This window comes from Camelus ferus, chromosome 6 (genome assembly GCF_009834535.1).
Source record: "Camelus ferus isolate YT-003-E chromosome 6, BCGSAC_Cfer_1.0, whole genome shotgun sequence".
NCBI lineage: Eukaryota > Metazoa > Chordata > Mammalia > Artiodactyla > Camelidae > Camelus > Camelus ferus.
In genome coordinates, this window is record NC_045701.1 from 56475093 (window position 1) to 56500723 (window position 25631).

At 37.3% G+C, this 25631-nt stretch overlaps 1 protein-coding gene across 3 annotated transcripts in view; it reads left to right on the plus strand.

The window, feature by feature from the left end:
- TMEM260 (transmembrane protein 260) overlaps window positions 1-22397 on the plus strand; it is a 58269-nt gene extending 35872 nt beyond the window's left edge. The window contains exons 8-16 of one of the 3 annotated variants that reach the window (XM_006180810.2): window positions 526-609; window positions 1809-1923; window positions 3191-3360; window positions 5249-5420; window positions 8281-8429; window positions 14232-14408; window positions 16034-16087; window positions 17639-17729; window positions 20109-22397. In XM_006180810.2, coding sequence (XP_006180872.2) covers window positions 526-609; window positions 1809-1923; window positions 3191-3360; window positions 5249-5420; window positions 8281-8429; window positions 14232-14408; window positions 16034-16087; window positions 17639-17729; window positions 20109-20363 — 1267 coding nt within the window. In that variant the 3' untranslated portion in view covers window positions 20364-22397. Of the gene's footprint in view, window positions 1-525; window positions 610-1808; window positions 1924-3190; window positions 3361-5248; window positions 5421-8280; window positions 8430-14231; window positions 14409-16033; window positions 16088-17615; window positions 17730-20108 lie in introns of those variants that run through there. The other 2 variants (XM_032482090.1, XM_032482089.1) reach the window with 2 other exon arrangements.
- The last annotated feature ends 3234 nt before the right edge of the window (window positions 22398-25631 follow it).

Here is a 25631-nt window from a genome sequence, read left to right on the forward strand (position 1 = left end):
AATATAGAAAATTAGGAAGCTTTTTAAGGAAGAAGATAATCCAGAAAAGGATGGTTGGAGATCACTTCTCATCCTTTTTTCTTTTTTTTTTTTTTTTTTCCATGATTGGCTCTCCAGAAAACTACCTGAATTAGTTTTGTTTTCATTTGCTGTCACTGGAGGTCATGCCTGTCTGCACTGCCAACAGCAGAACGTTCAAAAACCTATTTCCCATGACTGGGCTACAAATTGGTTCATAAATCATTATACCAATATCAAAATACTGAAGAATTATTTGTTCTTATCTTATCCCAAATTGTATAAGTTGGTAACCAAATGTTACAGCTGGAAAACATCTTAGAACTGTTTAACCCTTTCTTGTGCTACTTTTTCTCCCAAATTTAAAAGAACACAAAATAACTTTAAAATCTGACTCTAGGACTTAAAATTATTCAGTGCACAATCAGGTGTATTCTACAAAGAGACTTTTATTTGGAACTCACAAATTTACTTTCTGCCAACAATAAGTGAGATTGTCTTTTACAGTTCTCAAATGACAAATATGAGGACCGAACTCTCCTTCAACATTCAAGCCCTTGCAGTTTGGGCAAATATATGTTTAGCAAGAAAGTGAGTAGTGTAATTCCTCTTTCTGTTACTTTTCATATGTTCATTAATTAAATTAACATATTCAGTGTCATTGTAGAACATTGCCAGTAGTATTTTATACTCCAGATAAATAACACTAACCACTCCTGTTAAGGTAAACATGTCTTGCTTCTTTTGCTACTTTTTTTTCTGGTTATAAATTAATGACCTTAAAAAAATTGAGCAGTACATTGTAATCTAACTAGGTGAGCCATTTGATGTCTTAAACTTCTGGCTTGATCTCTTCCTCTCCCCATAGCCAATCATTACTGTTGTTTTTGCAAAAAAAGCAAGCAATTATTTGAACTTCCCTGAAGATAAAAGTAGCCTCTAATGATAAAAGAAAACCTAAAAAATATAGCACTATTAACCTTCATTAATTTCTTATTCATTTACTTTTTAGTCTGTTGAGTGTATTTTTATGTAAATGTATATATTATATACATTTATAGTTTTCTTTAACACTTAACATTATATTGTGAGCATTTTCCCATACCTTAAAAAAATACTTAGAATCATTTAAATTCCTGTATAATATTCCATCCTACAACCTAGTAGAATTAACTTAAATGTTCTCCTATTTGAAGAGCTTAAATTGCTTCCACTTCTTCCACTATTACAAGTAATACCAAAGCATTTTTATGAAATAATTCTTATCCACATTTCTGGTTATTGCTTAAAGATTGATGCCCACATGTCAAATTATTGGGTCAATAAATGTGATTGTTTTTAAGGTTCTTGATACATATTATCAAATTAACTTTTCTTGAAGATTGTACTAATGCTAATTCTCATACAACTTCATTCTCACCAGCACTGAGATTTGTCATTTTTAAATCTTTATTGTTTTGATGCATGAAATTATTCTTTTGTCTTGCATATGTTTAATTACATCTTTAATTTAACAAGCTTAGTAAGTTATATTTCTGCAGATTTTAACTTCGTATCTTTTGCTGCATAGTTTCCAGTTAAGTTGTTCACAATATGTAGTGCAGTGTGTTGTTTATTACTATGCTTTGTTTATCTATTCCAACTAATATTTTAAAGCTTTCTTTCTTCATACTTAAAAGTGGAACATTTCATAGTTCCAAGTGTTTTTTCCCATAGTTTAAACCTATGTAATATTATTATTGATATTCATGTCACATAAATAATTTTGGACATATTTTAATTTCTTATAGGGACAGACAGAATCCATCCTTAGTATGGCTTTTTACTGGAATGTTTTGCATTTATTCATTGTTCTTTGCTTGGAGGGCAAATTTAGATATTTCAAAACCACTTTTCATGGGTGTGGTAAGTTTTACTTAGATATATCCTTTGACCAGAAAGTTTGTGAAGAATGTACAAATTTGTCTTTCATGAATCTTGTAGAAGAGCAAGTTATCTCAGAAATAGTTAAAATTGTATATACATTATTATAAATCAGAGGTTAAATTATTGAACCAATAAGGCTAAGGGCTCTTTGAGGGGAAAGAAGCATTATATAGTTAACATGAGAGTTTAAAAGAAAAATAAATGTAGGGTAAATTTAAGTGAGTAATTTTATATATGTGCTTACAGATATAGGTACTACTGCATTTCTCCTGGAATTCTTTTAAAATATCAAAAAAGAAAATGGGTTGTAATTAGGTGCTTTACCAGTACATTCCCTTATTTCTTACCTCATCAGTACAAGCCTATGCAAAAGAGTGATTACATTTCTGTTTTTCCCTGACTACGATGTCTGAGATTACAGTTTTTCTTCTCCTTCTAATAGAAACTCTGTAAATGTAGATAGCAACTTTTTAATAGCTAAAACCAACTGGTTTTGTGTGTGTGTGTGTGTGTGTGTGTGTGTGTGTGTGTGTTCAGGAGACCTGATGAATAATACCTTACTTGATCACCTGAGTTCTGAATTAATTGCAAAACAAGATAAACAAGTATATTGGATGGGAGAATCACCTTTATTACCATTAACATTGAGATTGGAAAATGTCGTTAATATCTATGGGCAAGGGAGCTTCCTCATCCTGCGTCCCAGAATGGACATCCCTGCCCACTAGTCACAGGCAGTGCTGCACAGGCAGCCCACCTGCACCCCAGAGTCTGCCCCTGCACAAGTACTTCTGTGGGTGGGTCCCTTCCAGGAGGAAGAGAGAGGGATGAGCAGGGCTATCTCCAGCTCCCCAGTCAGCTCAGTCCCCACGTCCTTCCGGAGAAAGTAAGTGAGGGGCAGACAGAGGCCAGGAGTGTTATACCAGTGGAGCCTCTCCACACGGAAGGAAACATCACCCCCTTCCACTTTGCATGTTGGAATAAAGAGCTCAAGATGAAGTTCGTACTATAGAAAAGACTATGTGGATCCAAAAGGGAGATTCACACGTCAAACTGGGGAGAAGGAATGCTTGAAAAGTGAAAAATAAAGCAACATGGAGCGGGGTGGGGCAAGTCCATTAAGAAGACCTAAATGACACAGGCATAAACAACGAGGTGCATGCAGTATATTTTTAAAGTATGTAAGTACCTGACTGGTCGCATGAACCCGTCGCGTGGACGCTCTGTTCGCCTGCCTCTTCCACAGGTGGAACGATTCTGGATGCAGAGCAACGCGGTCGTGGCTGTCCTTGCCGGTGTTGGTTTGCCTGCACTTGTTTCTGAGAGTAACCGAGTGCTGAACACCAGCGGGCTTCAGTGTCTGGAATGGCTTTCAGCCACTCTTTTTGTGATTTACCAAATATATTCTAATTACAGGTAACATGGTTATTTTTATGAAAAGTAGCACTCAAGTCAGAGACATCTGGATATTTAGATTCTAGGGCTTTATTTTATCTTTCCCTAGTTTTCAAAGTGAGACAGCTTGGTCTGAATACAGTGGTTCTTAAACTTTTGAACAAGAATCTCAGCATGAGTGACGTGTAGTTTCAGGGCATTGCAAACAAGAGTTCAGGTGGTATATTTAAACTATCTGTGTATTTTCCTCTAAGGAATCCTAGACATACTTTGTAGAATCTGGATTATATGTAAAATCTCATGATCTAAAATACCACTTAGATGGAGAGTAAAGACATTTGGGCTGTTTTATATGCCCTAAAATAATTCACTTTATTCTTCAAAGATTTCACCTTTAGAGTGGTACTTGGCTCTTATCTAGGACATTCTGTAGTAGCGAATGTAATTTTAAATAATCAAAGTTCTAAGTTTCTTAACCCTTGTGCATTATTAGTATTATATATATATTTTTCAAAATCTGCTTAATAATCTTTACAATGAAAACCTCAGTCTAACATAAAAGAGGTAAAAGTTTAGATGATAATTCATTTATTTGCAGCAGTATTGAGTAGACATTAGAGAAATAGAAGTTATTGGAGTTTTGTTTTAGGGAGATCTGTTTAATATTTTAAAAGGTTACATTTTCCCTTTCAACTTAGCTTTAAAAACTGATGTTCTTTATAATACTGAGGAAGGAGCCAGTGTTAGGGAGGCTGTGTCACCAGGAGGCTTTGTGAGAAAAGGATGCTGATCCCAGACGCAACTTCACAGCTAGCTCAAGAAGGGTTTGCCAAGCCTGCAGGTCTTCTCCTAGCTTGGGTCTTTAGGGCATTCCAGTTTCCACACCAGTGATGCCTGCACATTTTTCTTTTTTTGCCCCAGGTGAATGAAAGATAGTAACTTTGCTGGGTGGCAAAGTGTGAGGCATCACCCTGCAAGGTAGGGAATCATAGTAGGAAACAGTTGCATCAGTTACAAAGGCAAGAATAGTATTTTGTTCCTGGAAGTGTTTATTTGCTTTGTGATGATAACCCAGTGATTCAACTTTAGGCTGTGTTTCTCAGCACCATTACATGTAATGGACCTGATAATAATAGGAACGACATTGCTTGTTCCATTTTTCGATGTTTTTACTCTCTTGGGGTCTTTTTCTTTTTTCATGGAAAGCTCTTAGAATGCATCCCAGTTTTTCTTTGAAGTTAGAAAGTCCACTTCATCCTTGAAAAGAGTTGTACTGCTGTTTTTGGCAATGGCAAATAATGCCTGGAGAGAAGTAAACATCTCAACAAATGATTCCTTCCCTTCCTTCTCACTGACCTCATTCCCTAGTGATTTCTCAGTCTAAAAGGGAGAGAGGAACACAGGGAGCCTCTGGTCCAGGGAAGGGGTAGAAGGGATCGATGTGCAGGAGAATCAGACAAATGTACAAGTTTAGACCAGAAACTGCCAGATTTCCTTTTGCATTTCTGAAAATTCCTTTGAAGTAAGTGGAATTTACATGAAATTACCTTAAATTCCAAGTGGAATCAGAAACCTTACTTCTTTTTAGTGAAATTGGATATGTTGTTAGGAAAAAGGGACTTATTCTTGAGCACTCACTGACTCCCTTTTTATGGAAATGATTATGAATTCCAGAAGTAAAGCAGTACACTGATGTTTTTTTCAATTGCAGTTCCCTCTTTTTTTTCCCCAGTTAATAGCATTCACTTTTCAAATATATGCATCCTCTTAGAAAATAAAAATCAGAATACTGTAAAACACTAAATGTAGATTGTGTGATGGGAAAGGATTGGAGTGGTAAATAAGCTCAGTCTTATTAAAGCTAAAGCAATGTGATGCTATTTTAATATTTTGTGATCCTTTTATTTAGCATTTGTGACCAGAGTACCAACTATGTGATCGATAAGTTTGCAAAGAACCTTCTAGCCTCTGTGCCGCATGATGCAATTATCTTACTCAGAGGAGATTTGCCAGGGAATTCTCTCCGTTACATGCATTATTGCGAGGGACTGAGGCCAGATATTTCATTAGTGGATCAGGAAGTAAGTATATGAAAAATATACTTAGAGTATAGTAATATAAATAATTTAAAATTTAAAAAAAAAACTTTTTTTAACAGTGTGATGCGTATGGTTTTCATGATCACTCTTAGGTAAAATATATATCACATTCTTTTGTTTATTTTAACTAGTAGGAAAAGCCATGAGTTGCTTCTTTCTTTTTTAAACCGAATGTTTTAAAAATGAATGTGTTTCATATTAGATTCAGGTAACATTCCTAGGTCTCTAGTTCACATGACAGACTATGAAAATATTGTGTTGTAAATTTATTTTTAAATTGTTCTTTTACATCCAGCCAACTCAACCATTCAAATTAACACTGCCCACTGGTCCAGGGGTTAAAATAAATTAGGTTGACTATAAAATAAGTCATACTGCAGGTAAGTAAATAGTTCACTCAAAATAAAAATTATTAACCACAATTGTGTTATAGAACATGTGTGTAAATCTTGTTGATCTTATGACAAAAGTATGTTTAGAGAGGACTAGTGAAAATGTCAAGATCTATTAAAACAATCTTCTGGAACTGAAAAAATATATATTTAAACTACAGGATTTATTGTTTAAACCATAAATAGCTAACAAATCTATCTCTGAGGTTTTTAGAATGGTTATCAGGAGAAGAGAAATTCTTAACCTTGAAAAAAAATACTATGATTAGTCTGAGCAAAGTGTTAGGCACAATACTTATGTAATAAATGTCATTGAATTAATGAATAATTTTTTTGAGGAAACTATAAGCAGATTTGCAAATATGGGGAAATTTGAAAATTACACATATTTTTAGAAGCAGTTTGCACTGGTATCATGTATACAAATGATTAATTTGATCTTTGGTATAGCATCTGACAAAAGCTAGCTCATTTGTTGATAAGATGGTGTCATACTAAGGTTTTAAATATTATTTGGGATGACAGCTACTATGGTTGGGAAGCTTGGACTTCAAAGTTAAACCTAAATTCAAGTCCTCATCCTCTCACTTCCTGGATGTGACTTGGGGCTAATGATTTTTCCTCTCAGAGCTTGTTTCCTTGTCTATAAAATGGAAATAATCATTATGTAAGTATAGGATGCTTTTGAGCATGAGAAACAAAATTCTTGACCAAAAGTAGCTTAAACTATGGAATTTTTAATCTCACAAAACAAGTAGTCTGGAGATAGGAGGTTTTAGGATTGATAATACAAGCAGTTCACAGATAGTTTTCTGGGGCAGCTTTTCTGCAGGTCTCTTGAACTGATGGGTGCCTGGTTCCAAACATCACATGCAAAGTGCTTCTGGGGTGCCTCTCTCTCTCTCTCTCTCTCTCTCTCTCTCTCTCTCTCTCCCTCTCTCTCTCTCTCTCTCTCTCTCTCTCTCTCTCTCTCTCTCTCTCTCTCTATATATATATATATATATATATATATATATATATATATATATAAAACATGTGTGTGTGTATATATATATTTCTATTTCTCTCTCTCTGTATTGGGAGTAGCATGTGCCCTACATGCCCCCAGCAGACTTTCGCTCAGGCCCCAGTAACCAGTATTGAGGTCATACAACCACTCGTAAACTACTCACTAGCAAAGGAGAATGACTGGAACTACCTGATTAAAACCAGGATTGTGTTAGTTGGAAAGAATGATTAGCTGTTGAGTGGGCAATCCACAGTATCTGATATAATTATCCTAGCATAATAAGCTCATCATGAGAATTAAATAAGAAACAGTAAGGTTATAGCACACAGTGGGTACTTAATTAATGTTACTGTCCCCAAGAACTGAAACTATTGGGTAATAAAATCTAATTCAGTAAGTATTTTTAAGTACTTATAATGTACACTTAGATTAAAATTAGTCATTTCCAGTTAAATGACTTATACAGACAAGTGAAATAAAAGCATAACTGCTCAAACAATATCCAAACTTTAATGAAGCTTTGAAGGTATAAATAGGAGTCTTTTCTTTAAAAAAAAAAAAAATCTCTACATATAAAAGTGTAGAATGAAGTATATATTAAGTGTAGAATTAAGAAAAATTAATTTAAAATAATTTTTTCTGATACTAAGGGTTTATTTTAATCAAAAGAGTATGTAAGGATATATAATTAATTTGGAGATAGTAATAAATTCAGATAATTTGGCAAAAAGGTTTTTAACTTTGAGGCTTAGGTTGAGCTTCTCAGGGACACAGATTATGTCTTTTTCATCATAGGTAAGCGATATTTGTTTTTCAAATAACTGAGTGAAAGCAAAGAGTAATTACACATCTCTATATTTTGCCTAGGTTGTCTAGTCTGGCCATCAAAAAGACATTACAGCTCCAGCAGACGTAGTTTGGGAACTGTTCTATGCCAGGCCATGTGCTAGGTGCAGAGGCAATGACATGAAAAGATACTGTCCCTTTCCTGTAGAAGCTCACAGTCTAGTGAGGAATAGGCTAAGAGCTATGATCGAGGTAGGTACAAAGTGCTATAGGAGCATACTGTTCTGCTGCAGAGGCTGGGGAGGGCTTCACAGAGGAGGTGGTATTGAAGCCGGTTCCGCTCAGTGCTCACACTCCGGATATAAGAATGGGAGGTCATTCTGGGTAGTCTGACAACTGCATGGAGGTAAATGAAACGAGGTGCTGATTTTACTGATGGATGACAGTTGTAACTTAAGGCATGAAATCTAAGGGTTACGTCATTAGAAGAGTAGTCAGTGCCACATGCCTCAGTTGTGTTTGTACTTATTTTTCAGTTGTTTATATTTAATGATTACCTCTACATTTTAGAACTTTTTCATTGTCCTTGATAAACTTGATTCTTTTTAAAGAAACATATTAAAAGCATGATACCATTTGTTATCTTTCTACCCAGATGATGACTTATGAGTGGTATTTACCCAAGGTGGCAAAGCATTTACCAGGTGTCAAGTTTCCTGGGAACCGGTGGAATCCTGTGGAAGGAATATTACCTAGTGGAATGGTCACGTTTAATCTTTATCGTTTTCTTGAAATAAACAAGCAGTAAGCATTCTTTTTATATAATAGCTTTTCTAAAATCTTAAGCTTTTCTAAAATTGTTTATGTAGCAGCTATGCTTCATCCAAAAGACCAATTTTCTATACCTATTTCCCTGTCACTGGTGAGATTATCTTTGTAATTAAATTGAATATCTGTGCATAAATGAGGCCAGGCAGAAATAAATGTTATTGTTCTGGGTAAAGGAAAAATAAAGACAGATTAGCAAGAATAGCAAATAAGATCTTAGTACAATTCAGGGAAATTGGAGATGTGCCTGCCTACTTGAAATCATTGCAGGTGGATTGCAAGCAATTATAGATTCCCCCTGATCAACACCATGGCCCCCTTTTAAGTGCAATGCAAATGTTTTCCAGGAATAATCACTACATAAAAATAGCTTAAGGATTTTTTTTCTAAAGGATAAGGCATTTTTATAAATAAGAAAAATACCTACAGTCATGCTGGCTGAGATGATATGAGAATTGTGAATTCTATACTTGAGAACATAAAATTATTCATAGTTAAGGTCAAGAATAAATAACTCCTTCAGTGGAATAGTGTTGAACATCTTTCCTGTCCGTGAAATGCTTGGGATTTTTCAGAGAGTGAAGAAAACTTATTTTGTAATTTCTATTCTCTTTGTAAATTCCGAAGTTAAACTATCCTTTACTAAGAATATAATGGTGTGGGACTTTTAATCTCAGAGCCTGAAGTTTACTGGGGCTTATGATATAGTATGAAGGTAATATGGGTATAAATATGCTGTGAGAGTAATATTTAATTGTTCTATTTTGGAATAAAATAATATCAACAATTGCCATCTCCAAATAGGCATTTTTTGGTCAATTTTATTTAATTCAACCTCATAAACATCAGTTGCATCTACTACATTCCTGCTTATATTAGGCAATAAAGTAAGACTCAGTGCCAAATTTAAGTAGACTACGATCTAATTGTATATTTACATAAACATGAATACAACTGGCCATAAGATGATGGAATAAGCTCTATACTAACAAAGCCTTGCAAAGTGTGAGACACAGTAAATGTTCAATGTGTGTTTATTGAATGGATGACTTAATTGACAGTATAAGCCAAGTGTTCTGGGAGCATGGATGAGGAAGCAGTTCTGCCTGGAGGCATCCATTCAGTATTTATTTAATAAATATTGGGTATTCAGAGTGTCCCAACACCTATACTAGCTGCAGATGCATGAGTGTGATTCCTGCTGTTGTAGTCTTTCAGAGAGGTGTTAGGTGGTGCCTTAAATATGAAACAGTTAAGTTATAGTATCAGCTGGCAAGCATGATAATACTGGTATGGATGAAATGTTGGAGACTTAGAAGGCTAAGTAGGAATTTGCCAAGTGGGTAAGAACAATCAAGATACAAAACAGAACCATGACCCCAGAACTCCCTTGTGCTGCTCCTATGTCATCATACTGTCCCTGAAGCCCTAACCCTCACAATCACTGATCTGTTCTCTGTTGCTGTAGTTTTACCTTTACCAGAATGTCATATAAATGGACTCATAAATGTCTCACAATGTCTATCTTTTGATACCAGCATATTTCTCTCAGCATAATGCCTTTGAGATCCATTCAAGTTGTTGTGTATCAGTTTATTCCTTTTCTTTACTGAGTAGTATTCCATTGCATGGACATAGTATAGTTTATCCATCCATCTGCTGGAGGACATTTGGGTTGTTTCCAGTTTGGGGCATTTGTGAATAGAGCTGCTATAAACATTCTTGTACAGATTTGGAGATGAATATGTTTTCATACATAGGAATGGGATTAGTGGATTGTTTTGTTTTCTTACTATTGAGTTTTGAGCATTCTTTGTATATTCTAGATACAAATCCTTGATTATGATTCATAAATATTTTTTCTCAGGCTGTACCTTGACTTTTTATTGTCTTCAAAGTGTCTTTTACAGATAAAAAAGTTTTTTATTTTGATGAAATCCAATTATCATTTGTTTTCTTTTATGGATTATACTTTCTGATCTTATAACTAAGAACTCTTTGGCTAAGGCCAGGTCACAGAGATTTTCTTACATTTTCTTCTAAGAGTTTTATAGTTTAATGTTTTACATTTCAGATCTATGATCCATTTTGAGTTAGTTTTTGCAAGGGGGATGCTTAGAACAAAAGTCTTTTTTGCATATGAATGTAATATTGTCCTAATATAATTCATTGAAAACATTATTCTTTCCTCCCTGAATTGCATTTGCACCTTTTTCTATATTTACAAAAAAATCCTTCTGGGATTTTTTATTGGTTTTAATCTGATTAGTGTTTTCATGGTATATCTTTTTTTATCTTTTTGCTTTTAACCACTATGGTATCATGTTTAAAGTGGGTTTCTTGTACACAGTTCATATTTGGGTCTTGTTTTATAATCATTCTGACAATGTCTATCTTTTTCATTGTGTATTTAGACCACTTGTGTTTAATGTAAATACTGGTAAGTTTTAGGTGTATGTCTATTCCTTTTATTATTTGTTTTCTGTTTGTTCCTCTTGCTTTTCATTTCACTATTTCTCCTTTCCTGCTTCCTTTTGGATATTTTGATTTTTCTAGTATTCCATTTTAACTTATTTTTACGATGTCTCTTGGTAAATTTTTTTGGTGTTTGCTCTTGGAATTACAGTATACATACTTCACTTTTCACAATCTACTCCAAGTATAATGTAGAAAATGTAGTCGTATATAAGTCCCTTTAACCTCTGCACTATTAACAGTGTTATCACATATATCAGACATGTGATCACTTTTGTTTTCAACCATCATACATATATCTTAAAATGTAAGAGAAAAAACAGGCTAAACTGTTTGTCCAGATATTACCAGATCTGTTGCTCTTCCTTCAATCCTGATATTCCAAGTTTCCCCCTTGTATTATTTCCCTTCCATCTGAAGATATTCCTTTAGCATTACTTTTAAAGCAAGACTGTTAGCAGTGGATTCTCTTAGTTTTCCTTTATCTGAAATGCCTTTATTTCACCTTCATTTTTGAAGGATATTTCTAGATATGGAATTCTGGTTGATATTTATTTTTCCCCACCACTATAACAATGTTATTTTATGTCATTTTGACCTGTGTAACGGTTTCTGAAGAAAAAACTGCAGTTATCCAAAATTATTGTTTCCCTGTGTGAAATCTGTTGTTTTTCTCTTGCTGCTTTCAAGATTTTTTTATTTGTCTTTAGTTTTCAGCAGTTTGATTATGATGTATCTGGGCATGAATTTCTTTGAGTTTAACCTGTTTGGGAGTTACAGAGTTTCTTGGATCTGTAAGATTATGTCTTTTACAAAATTTGGAAGCTTCCTAACATTATTTCTTTAAATACTTTTTCTGCTTGACATTCTTTCTTTTCTTCTAGGATTCTGACGACACCAGTGGTAAACCTTTTGCTGCTGTCCCACAGGTCCCTAAGACTCTGTACATTTTTTTAATTTTGTTTAAATTATATAATTTCCTTTGATCTATCTTTAAGTTCACTGACATGTAACTCTCTCTTTCCAAAATTATATTAAGCCCCACCCAGTGAATTTTTTATTTCAAGTGTCATGTTTTTCAGGTCTTTGATTTCCATTTGGTTCCTATTTATATCTTCTTTTTCTTTGTTGAGATTTTTGTATCTTTCCATTCATATCAAGAGTGCTTGCTGTTCTTGGTGCCTGGTTGTAACAGCTATTTCGAAGTCTTTGACAATTCTAGCATCTGTGTCATCTTGGAATTGACATCCAATTGAGGTTGAAATTTTTCTGGTTCTTCATATGCTGAATAACTTTGATTTGTATCCTGACATTTTTAATATTTGGGTCTTATTAAATCCTAAGGAGAGTGTTGATTTTTATTTGTTTGCTCATTTAGTAGGCCATCAGCCAGTTTAACCTCAGGCTGCAAGTTCTGACCTGCCTTCTGTGAACTGTGGTTCCAATGTCAGTCCTATTTTCAAAGGATTTGCAGTGCTATCTGGATCAGTCCTTTGTGTGTGCTACTTGATACACAGTCTGGGTCCTGGGTGGTGGTCTGTCCTGTGGCTCATTTCTCAAATGCTCTTTAAGGTCATATCCATTCATGCTGAGCTCAGAGATAAGCCAGGCATTCATACACACCTTAATGGGACTGGCCTCTTCATCTCCCTCCATTCTGTCTTCACCCCTGTACTTTCTGGCACCCTAGAGCCTTCCTTTCTGGTTCTCTGGCCAGAAAGCTGGGCCTTTAAGTTCCCTCTTCTGCCATTCAGTTTCTGTGACTGAGTCCACATCTGCGGCCAAGCTGCAGGAGGACAGAGAGAGGCAAGGAGTGAGGGGGATTTGTGCCCAACTCTTGGAATCACAGCTCCTCTGATTAGCAAGAAGTGTTCCCCTTCCTCAGAGTTCTAGGAACCTGCCCTGCTCCCCTGCCATGACTGAGCTGCTGCCGCTGCTGCTGGCACAGTATTGCCTGTGTCCAGGGAAGGAGAGAAGAGAAAAAAATCCAGGGTTTTTTTTCTGCCCTCTCCAACCTTGTGAGTTCCTTTTCCTGCTCCTTGGACTAGGAGGAAAAGGTGGGGTGGGGCAAGCTTTTCTTGGAGCCCTTTTTGTCCTCCCCTGGTACATACTTCTGGGTTTCAGGCTTCCTTTGAGTCTAGGCCAGGTGATACTGGAAGGGGAAAACTGGCAAACTCACTATGGATTTTGTGGAACTCAGAATTCTGGTTTCTTCCCTCAGTCTTTCTACCATTTACTTTTCAGAGTCTTCAGATAGCCGCCTCACGTTTTCTGTTCAGAAGTTGTGGTTGTGTGCAGTGAGAGAGGCAGAGTGGAATCTGCCGACTCCACCTTCCCCGGAACCAGACTCTATTATGTTTTACTTTATATCAAATATCTAATCTTAAACAGCTCTGAAAGGTATTTAATGCCAATTTCACTGGTGAGGAGACCAGACACAGGTAGTTAAGTAATATTCCCAAAATCATAGAGGCAATAAATGGTGGGGAAAATCTAAAATCTCAGCCAGAAGTATCTTGTTTCAAAGTTCATGAAGTTGTTTCGAGTAATCTCTCCTAATGTGCTCCTTTTTTTCCTAGTTGGTAATAGCTATTAAAGTATATACCACAAGTTGGAATAAAACTATTCAATTAGAATGTTTTTGAGCCGAACTTATTTAAACCATTTCTATTACTAACTTTTACAGTATTTGAAGCTCTTAATATTCAAATCTAATTAATTTTATTCAGCAAATACCATACATTAGCTATGCAGCATGCTATGTGGGGTTCAGGGTTAATTCAGAGATAGACAGCCTACCCTCAGGATGCTTCCGGACTACCCAGAAAGACTTATAAATGAAAATAATAAGTTCAGTAAAATAACATCAGAAAAGATTAAAAATAAAATGCAACGGGAATTTGAGGAAGGAGGGACTCCTGCTCGGTAGGGGCACAGATGAAGACTTAGGCTTCCGCCTGTAAAATTAGAAAGGTGCCAGATAATGTGTATGTTACACATGAGACAGGACCACAGAAGTCTTCCTTGTAACAGTGCTTATCCCCAAGTGATTTCTTATCATGTTACAGACAGGTAGGTTTTATCTTTTATGTCCGTGTGCTTCCCCTCAACCCCTTACACAGCCTTTTTACACTCATGAAATTTAAAACAATCTACTTGGGAGAGATTTAAATAAACCAAAGTGTTCACAAATGGTTTATTGGTAACCGAGGTTTAAAGAGTCAAAAATGGCCCTTCGTGAGTTATATTTATTTAACATTTAGAACCTTTAGTTAAACATACATATTTTTCTATTTTTGATAGAAAAGAAACATTTGTTTGCATAGGAATTCATGAAGGTGACCCAACCTGGAAAAAGAACTATTCGCTTTGGCCATGGGGTTCTTGTGACAAATTAGTTTCTTCGGAGATTGTATTCAACCCTGAAGAATGGATTAAACTCACGAGGAATATGTATAACTGGACTGAAGAGTATGGAAGGTATGAAGAGCATCAGTGGGAGCCGCTTTGTGTGCCTAAAACACTTGCAAAGCTTTGAGATGCCTTTTAATTTTTTTGATATTTTTTGTTTTTCATTAGTTGTTAATACTGTAAGTTGCTGCCCACAGAATATCATAGAGAAAGAGAACATGTATTTCTTGTCTTTATGTCTGAAGGACACTGGGGAGATGGAGGAAAGGGTGGACACCTTTTCTGGTTGAGCGGGCACTACAATAGTTAGTCGAGTGCCACCTTCCACTTCCAGCTCTCATAATGCCATGTGTTCCACCATCCTAGATCGCAGACCCTAAAAGTAGAGGACATTCATGGGCTGCAGTAGAGGTTTAAAAGGCACTCACTGTGTTGCCCATGATAACTTCTACATGCATAAACTTGTCACTTTTTTTTCTTCAAGAATGGCAGATGACAGGGAACTATATTCAGTTTCTTATAATAACATATAATAGAAAAGAATCTGAAAATAAAAAATATATATGTATGTATATGTATAACTGAATCACTTTGTTATACACCTGAAACTAACATTGTAAATCAACTATATGTCAATAAAAAGTGTTTAAAAAAGAAAAAAAAAGATTCACTGAAGAACAAAATAAGACACAACAGCAATCTGTCAGGTACAAGGAAAATTTTGTCAATCTAATAAAAATCTAATTAGACTGACAGGAAAAAAAGAGAATGGCACATGACAACTCTGTAGGGAAGACTGGGATTTGAGTAACATTTTCTTCCCAGTAGTTTGTCATCAGCCTCGTTATATTGTTTTGGACGTGATTTGTCTTCCTGGAAGCATTTCTACTTTGAGTTGACTCTCTCCCATTTGGAAAATGAGTCCCCATTGCCTATTTCTTAAATTATGAATTATTCAAAGATTAGATAATTATTGCTTATAATTGAGGCACAATAGTCAAGATCATATGGGCACACGCTACCAAAGTTTTCTGGGTCAATATGAGCAAACAGACCACGTTGCTGTGCACTAGCCAGAGTTGGGTAAGTAGTTCTACATCAAAGCACACTGTGACCATCGCGAGGAAGAGTTAGAAAATCACCTGTTCTACAAACAGCTGATGACAGTACAGGTACACAGCATCACTCATAGTCTCCATTCTGTCTAAATAGATACATTATGAGGAATTTTAATTAAGAGAAAAAATCAGCAAATGGTTTAACCAGTGTTCTTTGAGCAGCACCTTAGCTCCAGCAATGATTTATCAAAGCCAGCAGTCCCCTCTCTTCACAGCTCGATGACTCTTAGCTGTGTCCATAGAGTGACCCAGGCCTCACCGCTGTCCCACTGCCCACCTAACACATCTTAGGAACAGCTGGCTCGCCGCATGCTGCCAGCCTCTTCCTGCTAACCTTTTGTTTGCTCCCATTGAGGCACTGGGGCTCATTCTGCAGATTAAGAACACATTTGCCAAAGCCTCAAATTCCTGAGAATCAAACTTTTCTAGGAGAATAAGTTTGTTATTTTGGTTCCCATCAGTACTTCAAGCCACAGCCTATTTTCTTTGCCTTGTAAGATTATAAAGCAAGAATTACATGTCCATAGCAACAAATGGAGTTGGCAGAAAAATGTCACCATTTTCTTGTAACTGCAGGTTTGATCCATCTTCTTGGGAATCTGTGGCCAATGAAGAGATGTGGCAAGCAAGGTAACCTACACTTTTTGCTGGCAGTCTGTTTTTAATATGGCAGGGAAGTAACCCATGACCCTTTTCGTTTGGGAAGTAGGGGTGAGTGGTGATAATAAAAATAACATTTATGAGCAGTTATTTTGTTTGAGGCATTGTGCTCATCATTACAATGCATAATCTCATTTCCTCCTCACAAAGCCCTGTGAAGAAGTTATTATTTGCTCCATTTTACAGAAGAACAAACTATGGGTAAAGAGGTTACTTGTTTAAGGCCACGTAGCTGAAGCGATTGAGGCCAAAACTCACATCTCTCTGGCTTGGCAGCATTCGTAACTCTGATGCTCTCCTGCCTCAACTAAAACAAAGTGAGTGAAAGTGATTGAGGAGAAGTTGGTCATTGTAGCCCTGTCTCCATGTGTAACATTCTTGTTAATTATTTAAGCACTTCCTGAACACTTCTAGAGGCCAGGCACTGTGTAGGCACGAAAGCTGCACGTATGAGTCTGACACGGTTCCTGCCCTCAAGGAGCTCAGGCTGATGGAACGGACAGACATGCTAGAGGAGTCTGACAATCAGCATGCTAGATGCTGTCCTTTCCTGTTGGCCCTGTAGGGAACACTTCGTGGTGAGGCTGTTGACTCTCTTGGTTCCTGTCATTATTTTAAAATACTCAGAACAGATGACACTACAGACTTTGGCCTAAATATTAACGTAAAAGTCCTAACAGATGCAGACAGGGGTACCAAGTACACGTGAAGTACTTCCTTCAGTAAAAATGTATTGATGGCCACTCCAGGCCAGGGACTGCGCTTTACTCCAAGATTCGAGCTCCAGCGTAAAAGGCTTACATACATTGAAAGAGGTTTTCAGAAAATACGGTTCTTGACAAAATAACAATTACAAAAAAGATAGTTTTGCAATAGTGTTTTTGAGAAAGTCAGAAAATGGCACATTTCAAGTTATCAGCCTAGTTATAGGAACAAATACTTTGAAGAACAAATCAAAGATATACTGAATGTTTGCACAGTTCTTCCCTGTGATTGAAGGTGGGAAAGCTGGGAGAGAAATCACATAAGAGAAGAAAGGAGGTCATTAGTCAGGCAAGTATTGATTTAATTGGTGTGCTGAATACAATTTGGATGAGTTCATGTGGTCAGAGAGTCCAGCCACCTTTGAAGAACTGGTCACACGTGGCATGAGCTGTCACGATGGGTACCTTCAGGGTCGTGCTGACAAACTCAGCAAGGCCTCCCCTCCCAGCTGCTTCTGCACAAGGAAAATGCGCATCTGGAGGGGAAATGATGCACAGTAGTGATGATGAGCATAAGCTGTTTTCTAAAAGATTCGGCAATCAGTGGATTCTAAATGCAGTGTCTGGGCAGGCGGGAGGAGGGGGAAAGGGTTACTGTTGGTTCTGAGTAAACGTCTATGAATATGAGAGAAGTGAAAATAAGACAGTAAAGGGTTTTATATAGTTCCTTATCCATGGAAAAGTCGGGCAGATTTAGCTTTGAATGTGAAACTGACAACATGATTTTAATGAAGGTTCCCACGCCTCCCACTCCCAGGATGAAAACACCGTTCTTCATCTTTAACCTGGCGGAGACTGCGAGTTTGCCTTCCAGTGTCAAAGCCCAACTCTACACTCATGCGTATAGTGTATGTTGTACTTTTATATGTATAAATATATTTGGTGGGAAGGTGGTGGTGATTGTTTGAGAGGGAGAGAGGGTGGAGATTTTACTTGTTTCCAGCTTTATTTGGCATTTTAAAGCAGTATAAATGTATCATGAATAATATCTAAAGTAAATGGCTGTGGTTGGAAAAACAGTGCACCCCACACACACAAGAAGTTCATGTCCTGATCTCCAGAACCTGTGAATGCATGACCTTACATGGAAAAGGGCATTTTGCAGATGTGATTAAGGATCTTGAGGTGGGGAGATTAGCCTGGATTATCCAGGTGGGCCCAGTGTAATCATGAGAGTCCTGAGAGGGAGGCAGGAGGGTCAGAGTCAGAGAAGGAGATGTGGCATTGCAAGCAGAGATCAGAGAGAAAGATCTGAAGATGCTCCGGGTAGGTAGAGGAAGGGGCCACAAGTTAGGGAGTGCAGGCAGCCTCTGGAGCTGGAAAGAGCAAAGAAACAGATTCCAGAGCCTCCAGAAGGAACACAGCCCTGCCGATTTTACTGAAACCTTGATTTTACAACTCTTGACCTCCAGGAAAATAAGAAAAGACATTTATATTGTTTTAAGCCACTGTGTTTGTGGTGATTAGTTACAACAGCAATAGGAAGCTAATACAATGGCTTTATTTATTTATTTTTTTAATTGCTGATGGGTTGCCTTCTGTGTAAAAGTCACGCCCCTGGCTACACTTGAAACGATCGGGCCATGGCTGGTTGAGATTTCATGAGAGAGGCAAAGGGTTGTGGACAATGGCTCTGTCTTCTCACTCTGGCCCCCAGGAAGGCAAACAGCCTTCAGATCCAGCCACGCTGAGGCTCTTGCTCTGTCCTGATAGGGACGGGAGTATGGAGCGGAGGCTTACTGCAGCGCTGTGTTAGCACGTCCCTGCGTTTCTGTGATTTATAGGGCACTGGGAAATGCTCATTGAAGAGCTGGCCTCTATCTTGCACTCCAAAACCTTAGCAGGGTTTTGAAAACTTGGGAAAGTAAAGAAATAGAGCAGTCCTGTGCCAGGTGGTCTGCTGTGCACTGTACACACGTCCCTCGTCAGAGGGTGTCTCAGGAAGAGAAGCAACGGATGGAGAAAAAAGACTGTGAGGAAAGGTAGAGAAGCTTTGAATATTTCACCAAGAAAATAAAAGGGTAGGAGGCTGACTTCATAGCTTTGATGTCTATGAAACTGCAAGGTGACTCTCTCCTATCTTAGGGAGTGAAGGGAACTAAGGGGAAAATTGCTTTCAAAGGCAGCTTGAGGACTGAGGGTTATGAAATGTCAAAGTGACATATCAAATATGGATTGGGGGATTTTTTCATGGAGATGTTGTTTTGAAATAGGTTAGATATGCCTTTGTCAGCTCTAGAATAGGAGTTGGGGAAATAGTATAATTGGGTCCCTTTCAACTGAATGATGTCGTGAGTTCAGTTCTAATACAAAAAGCCCTTGTCCCTGGAGAAAGCATCCCTGCTTGTCCTGTGCTCTCATGGAGACGGCTGGTTAACTTAAGTGCCTGCGGATCTGACTCCAATTTGATAATCCCCAAGAAGGCTGTGAAATTCCCAAATAAGCAAGTATAATATTCCATTTTATAGATTTGCACCTACTTTTTGGTTTATTTGTTAAATTTTGATGTTTTTCCTCTGGAAAACTCAACAGTAAAGATTCTAACTCTATCCAAGTCATACTGTCTCTGATACTAAAAAGCTAAATTCTGAATTCCTGTGGGCAAAGTTTTAACTATGGAAATTGTAATTTTAGGACACTGAAGATTTTCAATATCTCAGTTTAAGGATGTCTCTTAAATCTGTTACGTTCAGTCTGTTCGATGCTGGATTTGTTTGAGTTTTATTGTTGCTATTGTTATTACTATTGTTTTTAATGCAGAAAGAAATTTATGTAAAAATGAGGGATAAAATTTAAATTTCTTCAAGTTCTTTACTAGGCAGTTTTCTAAAGAAAGCTATTTTTTCCCTCCAACAGCTAAATTTAGAGTTTCAACCTTTCTGCCTGTTGAGTAAATAGCTTTCCATGAATTAGAACTAAATCCCTTTCCCAGAACATCTTTCTGGAGGAAGAGCATTTTGTCCTGACAGAGTGTGTCTTAGATTCCCTCTGCAACATCCGAAAAACCCCAGAAGCAGTTTTAGATGAAGCGCATTTGCCTCCTGCTACTGTAATCATTACAGTAGCATCCCTGCATTTTCTGCATGGCCTGGCAACGATTAGATTTTTACTGTAGGCTGCTTGGATTTTTTATTTCCTTGTGTTATTAATGCCTCTCTGTTTTCTCGGGTTTTTGAAAAAAAGTCAAGAGATAACAATGGAATACCAACATTTTTGCTGTCTTCCAGCTTTATAAGGAGATTGTCTATTTACAAAAGGAACACCCAGTGAACTGGCACAAGAACTACGCCATCGCCTGTGAGCGTATGCTGCGCCTTCGGGAAGGAGGTGCGGACCCTGAGGTCTTGTTATCTGAAACCATCAGACATTTCCGTCTCTACACTCAGAAGGCACGGAATGACCCACAGCTAGCCGATGTTTCAGTTGCTCTAAAGCACCTAAGAAAAGAACTACAAAGCCTGAGAAATAGGAGAAATGTCTGAGACAGCAAACTGAGAAAAACCTTCTCGGCATTCGGCTTCCAAAATTCCAAAGTCCAAAAGTTTTCCTCCAAGAAAAGAAACAGCATAAAAAAGGAAGACTAAGTCACCTCCCAGACAGAAGTGACACGGTGCCGCAGTGCTGTTTCATGGGGCTTTAGCGACTGAGATGTGCTATTTATGCAAAGTCTATTTATCCCATGTTACTGAATTAGCATTTCAGCGAGAATATTTTGAAAAATCTTCCTACTTCCACAGTATTTCGTCAAATGACTTGCTTGATTAGATTCTAGAAGAGAATGAACTATTTTCATATACTTAAAATATCAACCATGAATCTTAAGGGCCCTGCTTCTTGGGACTGGGATTAAAATTGAATTCTTGAAACATTAATACCAGACCAAAAACAGTCTCTGTTTCCCAGAAGTGAAATCTTTTTTTTTTTAAGAATGAATCTTGTTACACTTCAAGTTTTTTTTTTTTTTTTTTGAGTTTATGTGGTTGTTACATAATCTCAGACTTCAAACTAAATACCAACTGGGTGATATTTTGAAAAAAGTTGGGGATTTATTGTCTTAGATCATTCTCTGAAATCACTAAAAAAATTAAGCTAATTGTTTGCTTTTTTTTCAGTTCCTTAAACTGATCAGCAATTAAAAGATTTTTTCTCTCCTTAATTAATTTTATATTCATGTTTTACTTCTGTTTGGGCTCATAAATCTGAGCCCAATAATTAGTAGGCTCCTGCTGCCAAAATGCCAAAAAAAAGGGGGGGGGGGCGGGGATTGGGGAGGGATGTGGGGAAGTAGTTCAATAAATTCATTTCTGTTACAAGCATCTTTTATACATATTACTAAAGAGAACATAGTAAGAAATGCAAATAATAGTTCTTTATTTTATTATGACAGTTAATTAATAGCAACCTGTTTTAATGAATAAAGTCACTCAGAGTCCTTCAGCACTTCCTAAGTAGAGACCTGAATCTGTGGGGATTCTTTTCCCCCCAATTGTATAGCTCCTAGACTCCAAGCACTATATAGGCCCCTGTATAGAAATGCTCACTAATGAAGAGGGAGGGCTAGAAGCTTGTCTGCATTCAAAGATCACTGGTGAGTCATTCAGCAAGAAAAGGCCCCTTACCAGGAATAGTCACAGTTCCGTGGCATTGTACTAGCGAAAGGGTCTGATCAAAGGTCTCCTGTGGAGCTTGCATGGTTCCCTTTCATACGACGACCATAATTAAAACCACTAATTCTCTTTTAAAATGCTGCAGGATGCCATGTAGGCATCTGTCTGGAGTGTCCTTTGTGATGTCATAAGCTGTTAAGGACCAGTGCCGAGGGCTTTTGAGTGAAATGCCAGTCATGAAGGTGCTTCAAGACAAGGGTGCCTCTAAAAGCTTGACAGGGCCTTGACTGCACAATTCGAGCTGAATTTGCCCCTTGTCAGCTGCCAGTAAATAAATCTCAAAGGGGGAAAAGCTGAAGTTTCATTACCTGATCCATGGGGCTTTGTTGGTTTTGGCATCACACAGGGGAAGCTCTTGCCCCTCCATTCTCCGGATTTGAAGATGTCCATTGGAGCCTGCAGTGCCTGGACAGGGTTCAGAGCGGAACCTTTTGAAGAGTGTCAATAGTTGTAACAGTTCAGCTGTTAGGAAGACAAATAAATGGAGGAGCTCATTAATCCGCTTTTGGCTCTCAGTGCCTTTTGCCCTTTTATCACAGCCTTATTAGGCTCCTACTCATCTTGAACCAGAAAAAAATGAATTGAAGTTGTTGAGTACTAATTGGCAAAGACTTTTAATCATGGGCCAAGAACTTTCACTGACTTGAAAGTAACTTCTCCACAGGGAAGAACTGAAAACCTGGTTTACTTTAAAACAAAAACCTGTTGGAGTTCAGTGTAGTGTAAAAATTTAAGGAAGCATTGATAAATTGTCTAAGTTGATCCAGTTGAAGGAAGTATGTAAGATTATGATTTCCACTTTTCTTTTTTAAGAAGTACAATAAAATTCAAATACACGTTCCCTGGAAATGCATTGTCTTTATTGGTTCAGAAAAGAGACTGCATGCATGTGTGAGATGATCATGTTGGCTTCTGAATGTCTGTATGCTGTAAATGGATTTGAATATTCATTTCAACATACATATCTGGTGTTAGAGGAATCTTATTAAAAGTAATACATCCTATTTATGGCCTTAAGAATGGCAAATGAGGGCCTCTTTTTGAAGGGATCTGCTTTTTAAGTGTGTGTCTACACTGTGATGCTACCTATATGCTTGCATATGCTTTGCACATTGACCATTGTCAGATGGTGCACACATTACTGTGTGTTTGTGCAATAGTGGCTTTGGACCACTCTCTTGGAGAAAGCAATGCTACGATGGCCCACAGTAGATGGGGTCATAATTACTTAAATGTCTAAAAACCAGAAGTAAATGAAAAAAGAGCAAACTGAGCTGAGATTCTGGGATGTTGGGCTTCATTCCCAGATAACGACTTTAAAGAATTCTTTCCTTTCTGTTGTGTGAGGTTAAACAAGTTGCTTTCTTTTTCTTTCTCTTACTTGTCCCTTGGCTAGTGCACAAAGACCATAAAATCTGACAGAAGGGGTTTCCTTGAGTCTGACCCCCGACGTGGAAGAGAATGTGAAGGAGGTGCCTTCTCATGCAGGATTTGGCCCGCGTTCTCCTAGCAGTGTCCCTGGAGTGCCGTGGATTGGCAGGATGACAGGAACCCCACAAGGCCAACTTCTGCCTGGACTTTGGCCTGAGGAGCAAGTGGGAGCCAGCAAAACTGTCTGCCTCTCCACACGCTGCAGTGCCCTCCTGCCCGGCACCAAGGCTGGCACACAGCAGAGGGCGAGTGGATAAGGGATTGTGGCTTCCGTGCTCCCTAACCAGCCTCCCCAGCCCTGTTCCCGCTGATGCTTGCTTCTTGGTATTGACTTTCCTCTCCTCTTTGTTTTTTCAAAGGACCCCTCCACCTTTTTAAAAATACTTTTTGCTCTATTGCTCAAAATGCAGCCAAAATAGAAGGGAATCAATTACTAGTGCCCTATTTTGAAATCTTCTAATGGAAATTATGAAATGTTATTTCTGACTGTATTCTTAGTACTTTCTAATGATAGAACCATGATGGTTAGCCTTTCTGATACTTAAATAAAGCCCCTTTTGAGTGCCAGGATTATTGTATGATACCCTGCTGATTTCTTTAAGTCATCAGACTAGGATGTGAAGAGTAGTTTTTTTTTAATTTCTATTTTAAATGTTAAATAATGTGAGTTCTTTTCCATAGTTCTCACCAATATATCCCTCAGAATTTAGAAACGTTAACACGTTTAATATTCAGGAAAAAATTAATACCAAAGATCGAAAAAAAATGGATTCTGTTACAGCAAATCCTTCTACTCCATTTAATTCTGGTATATTTTGTAAAAGCACCAATGTAGAGTTTTATTTAACATTCTGTTCATCTGACTGGCTCCAAGTCCTATGCTTCAGTAAAGAAAAAAATTCCAACCCAGTAAGAGATTCACACTGCTTTGTTCATCCTCATATTTTGTTGTGGATGCAAAATCATTCTGAGGCTTATACTCACAAACAAGTAAGTAATGTTTCCAGGGATTCTGGGAACATCTCAAGGCCAAGATCTTGGCACAGCATTATAGAGCAAACAAGGAGCTAAGGCTTTAGCAGCGATCTTATTGAATGAAGACGTCATTGTCAGTACCCTCTAAAGGTCTGTTTGATTTGGATCAGTGTGGACAGTATTAAAAAAAAAAAAAAACCTCAGGAATAGCACAATGCGCTTACCTGGATATCGGAAAGTAAACTAATAGGAATGTATCTTGAGAAAAGGATTTTTCCAACAAAAAAAAAATTCTGATTGCTCTTCAGCAATGTAACATATATTTGTCTGTACTGGAAAGATTAGCTTATGTCATATTGCAAAAAGAGAAAGATAGGGGGAAAGACAGGTAGAGGTTCCAAAACTATAAACACGAAGCCCAAAATTACTGCCCTGTAAATGGAGTTATCTGGATCTTTCCCACAGATCCCAAGTGTTACTGGTTGGGTTAATTTTCAATAGCACAGATATTGTGATGATTTTAGAAAAGTTGATAAGGTTGAGAAAGTTTCAAGACATAGATCAAAACAGAGGCAAATAATTGGACCACATTCCTATCCAAGTGATCCAACCTCACAGAGCACCCAAGCAGCCTCAAATCATAGTTGCCATTACCTGAGGATAGTGTTAAATAAATTGTCTAATAAATGATAAATAGAAATAAGCCAAATCTAAGCTTTGACCCTGTCATAATGTTAATGGTTTAGAATTTGTTATAAATCTGTATAAGCAGCATGGAGGGGGTACAGTAGATGGAATATGATCTTTATATTGGTAAGTTCATTCTATATTATATATTGTAAGCTAATAAATGGAGGTTATGTCCTTTTTAAAAAATATGCAAATAAACCGTAACCATCTTCTATTTTAGAAGTGTTATCTGAAAAGGAGTTATTTTGTAATGTAACATTTTGAAGAAGATATTTTGAGATTTCTCTCATCTAAATATTCCCTAATGGTCAAACCTTTGGAAATACCCTTAATACCTATGGTTGTCGCTTATATGCAAAAGTATGTGTGATTAAAGCCACAAAGACAACACTGCTCAGGACGTCAGAGCCAATCTTCTCATCCTTGGATTTTGGTGTGATGGAACCTACGTGAATCACTTATTACCATATATCCCTGAGTATCATCTGAGATGCAAGAAATCCCCATAATACCCTTGCATGCCAAGACTAGAACTCAAAAACTGCAACAGAGGATTTGAGGACAAGGTAAAAGATGCAAAGATGAGAATCTTGTAGATACTGTAGTATCTTCCCCCCAAATAGGTTTTCAAAATGAAAGTGGGAGGAAAACATTATATAATTGCTTTGTTATTAACAGTGCTTTTAAAAGTTAATATTTAAAAAATCAAGGCCTCTTTTAAAATACTCCAGCAAAAGGTACAGAAATTTTAAAAGGGGTTGTTTATAAACAAAAGATGGTTCATTTTTCAAAACATAGATTCCTTTGATGGAAGAGTTAAAAGCCAATCTAACAGATGAGAGGAAGTTTCAAAAATAGTTTTGCTTCTAGAAGAATGAAAAACCAAAGTTCAGTTACGCAGAGATTAAAATGGGGAAATTCTCTGATGGGGAGTACTTGTACTTAGTGGCTGTTTTTACTTAGTGTGTCATAACTTTTCACTAAAAC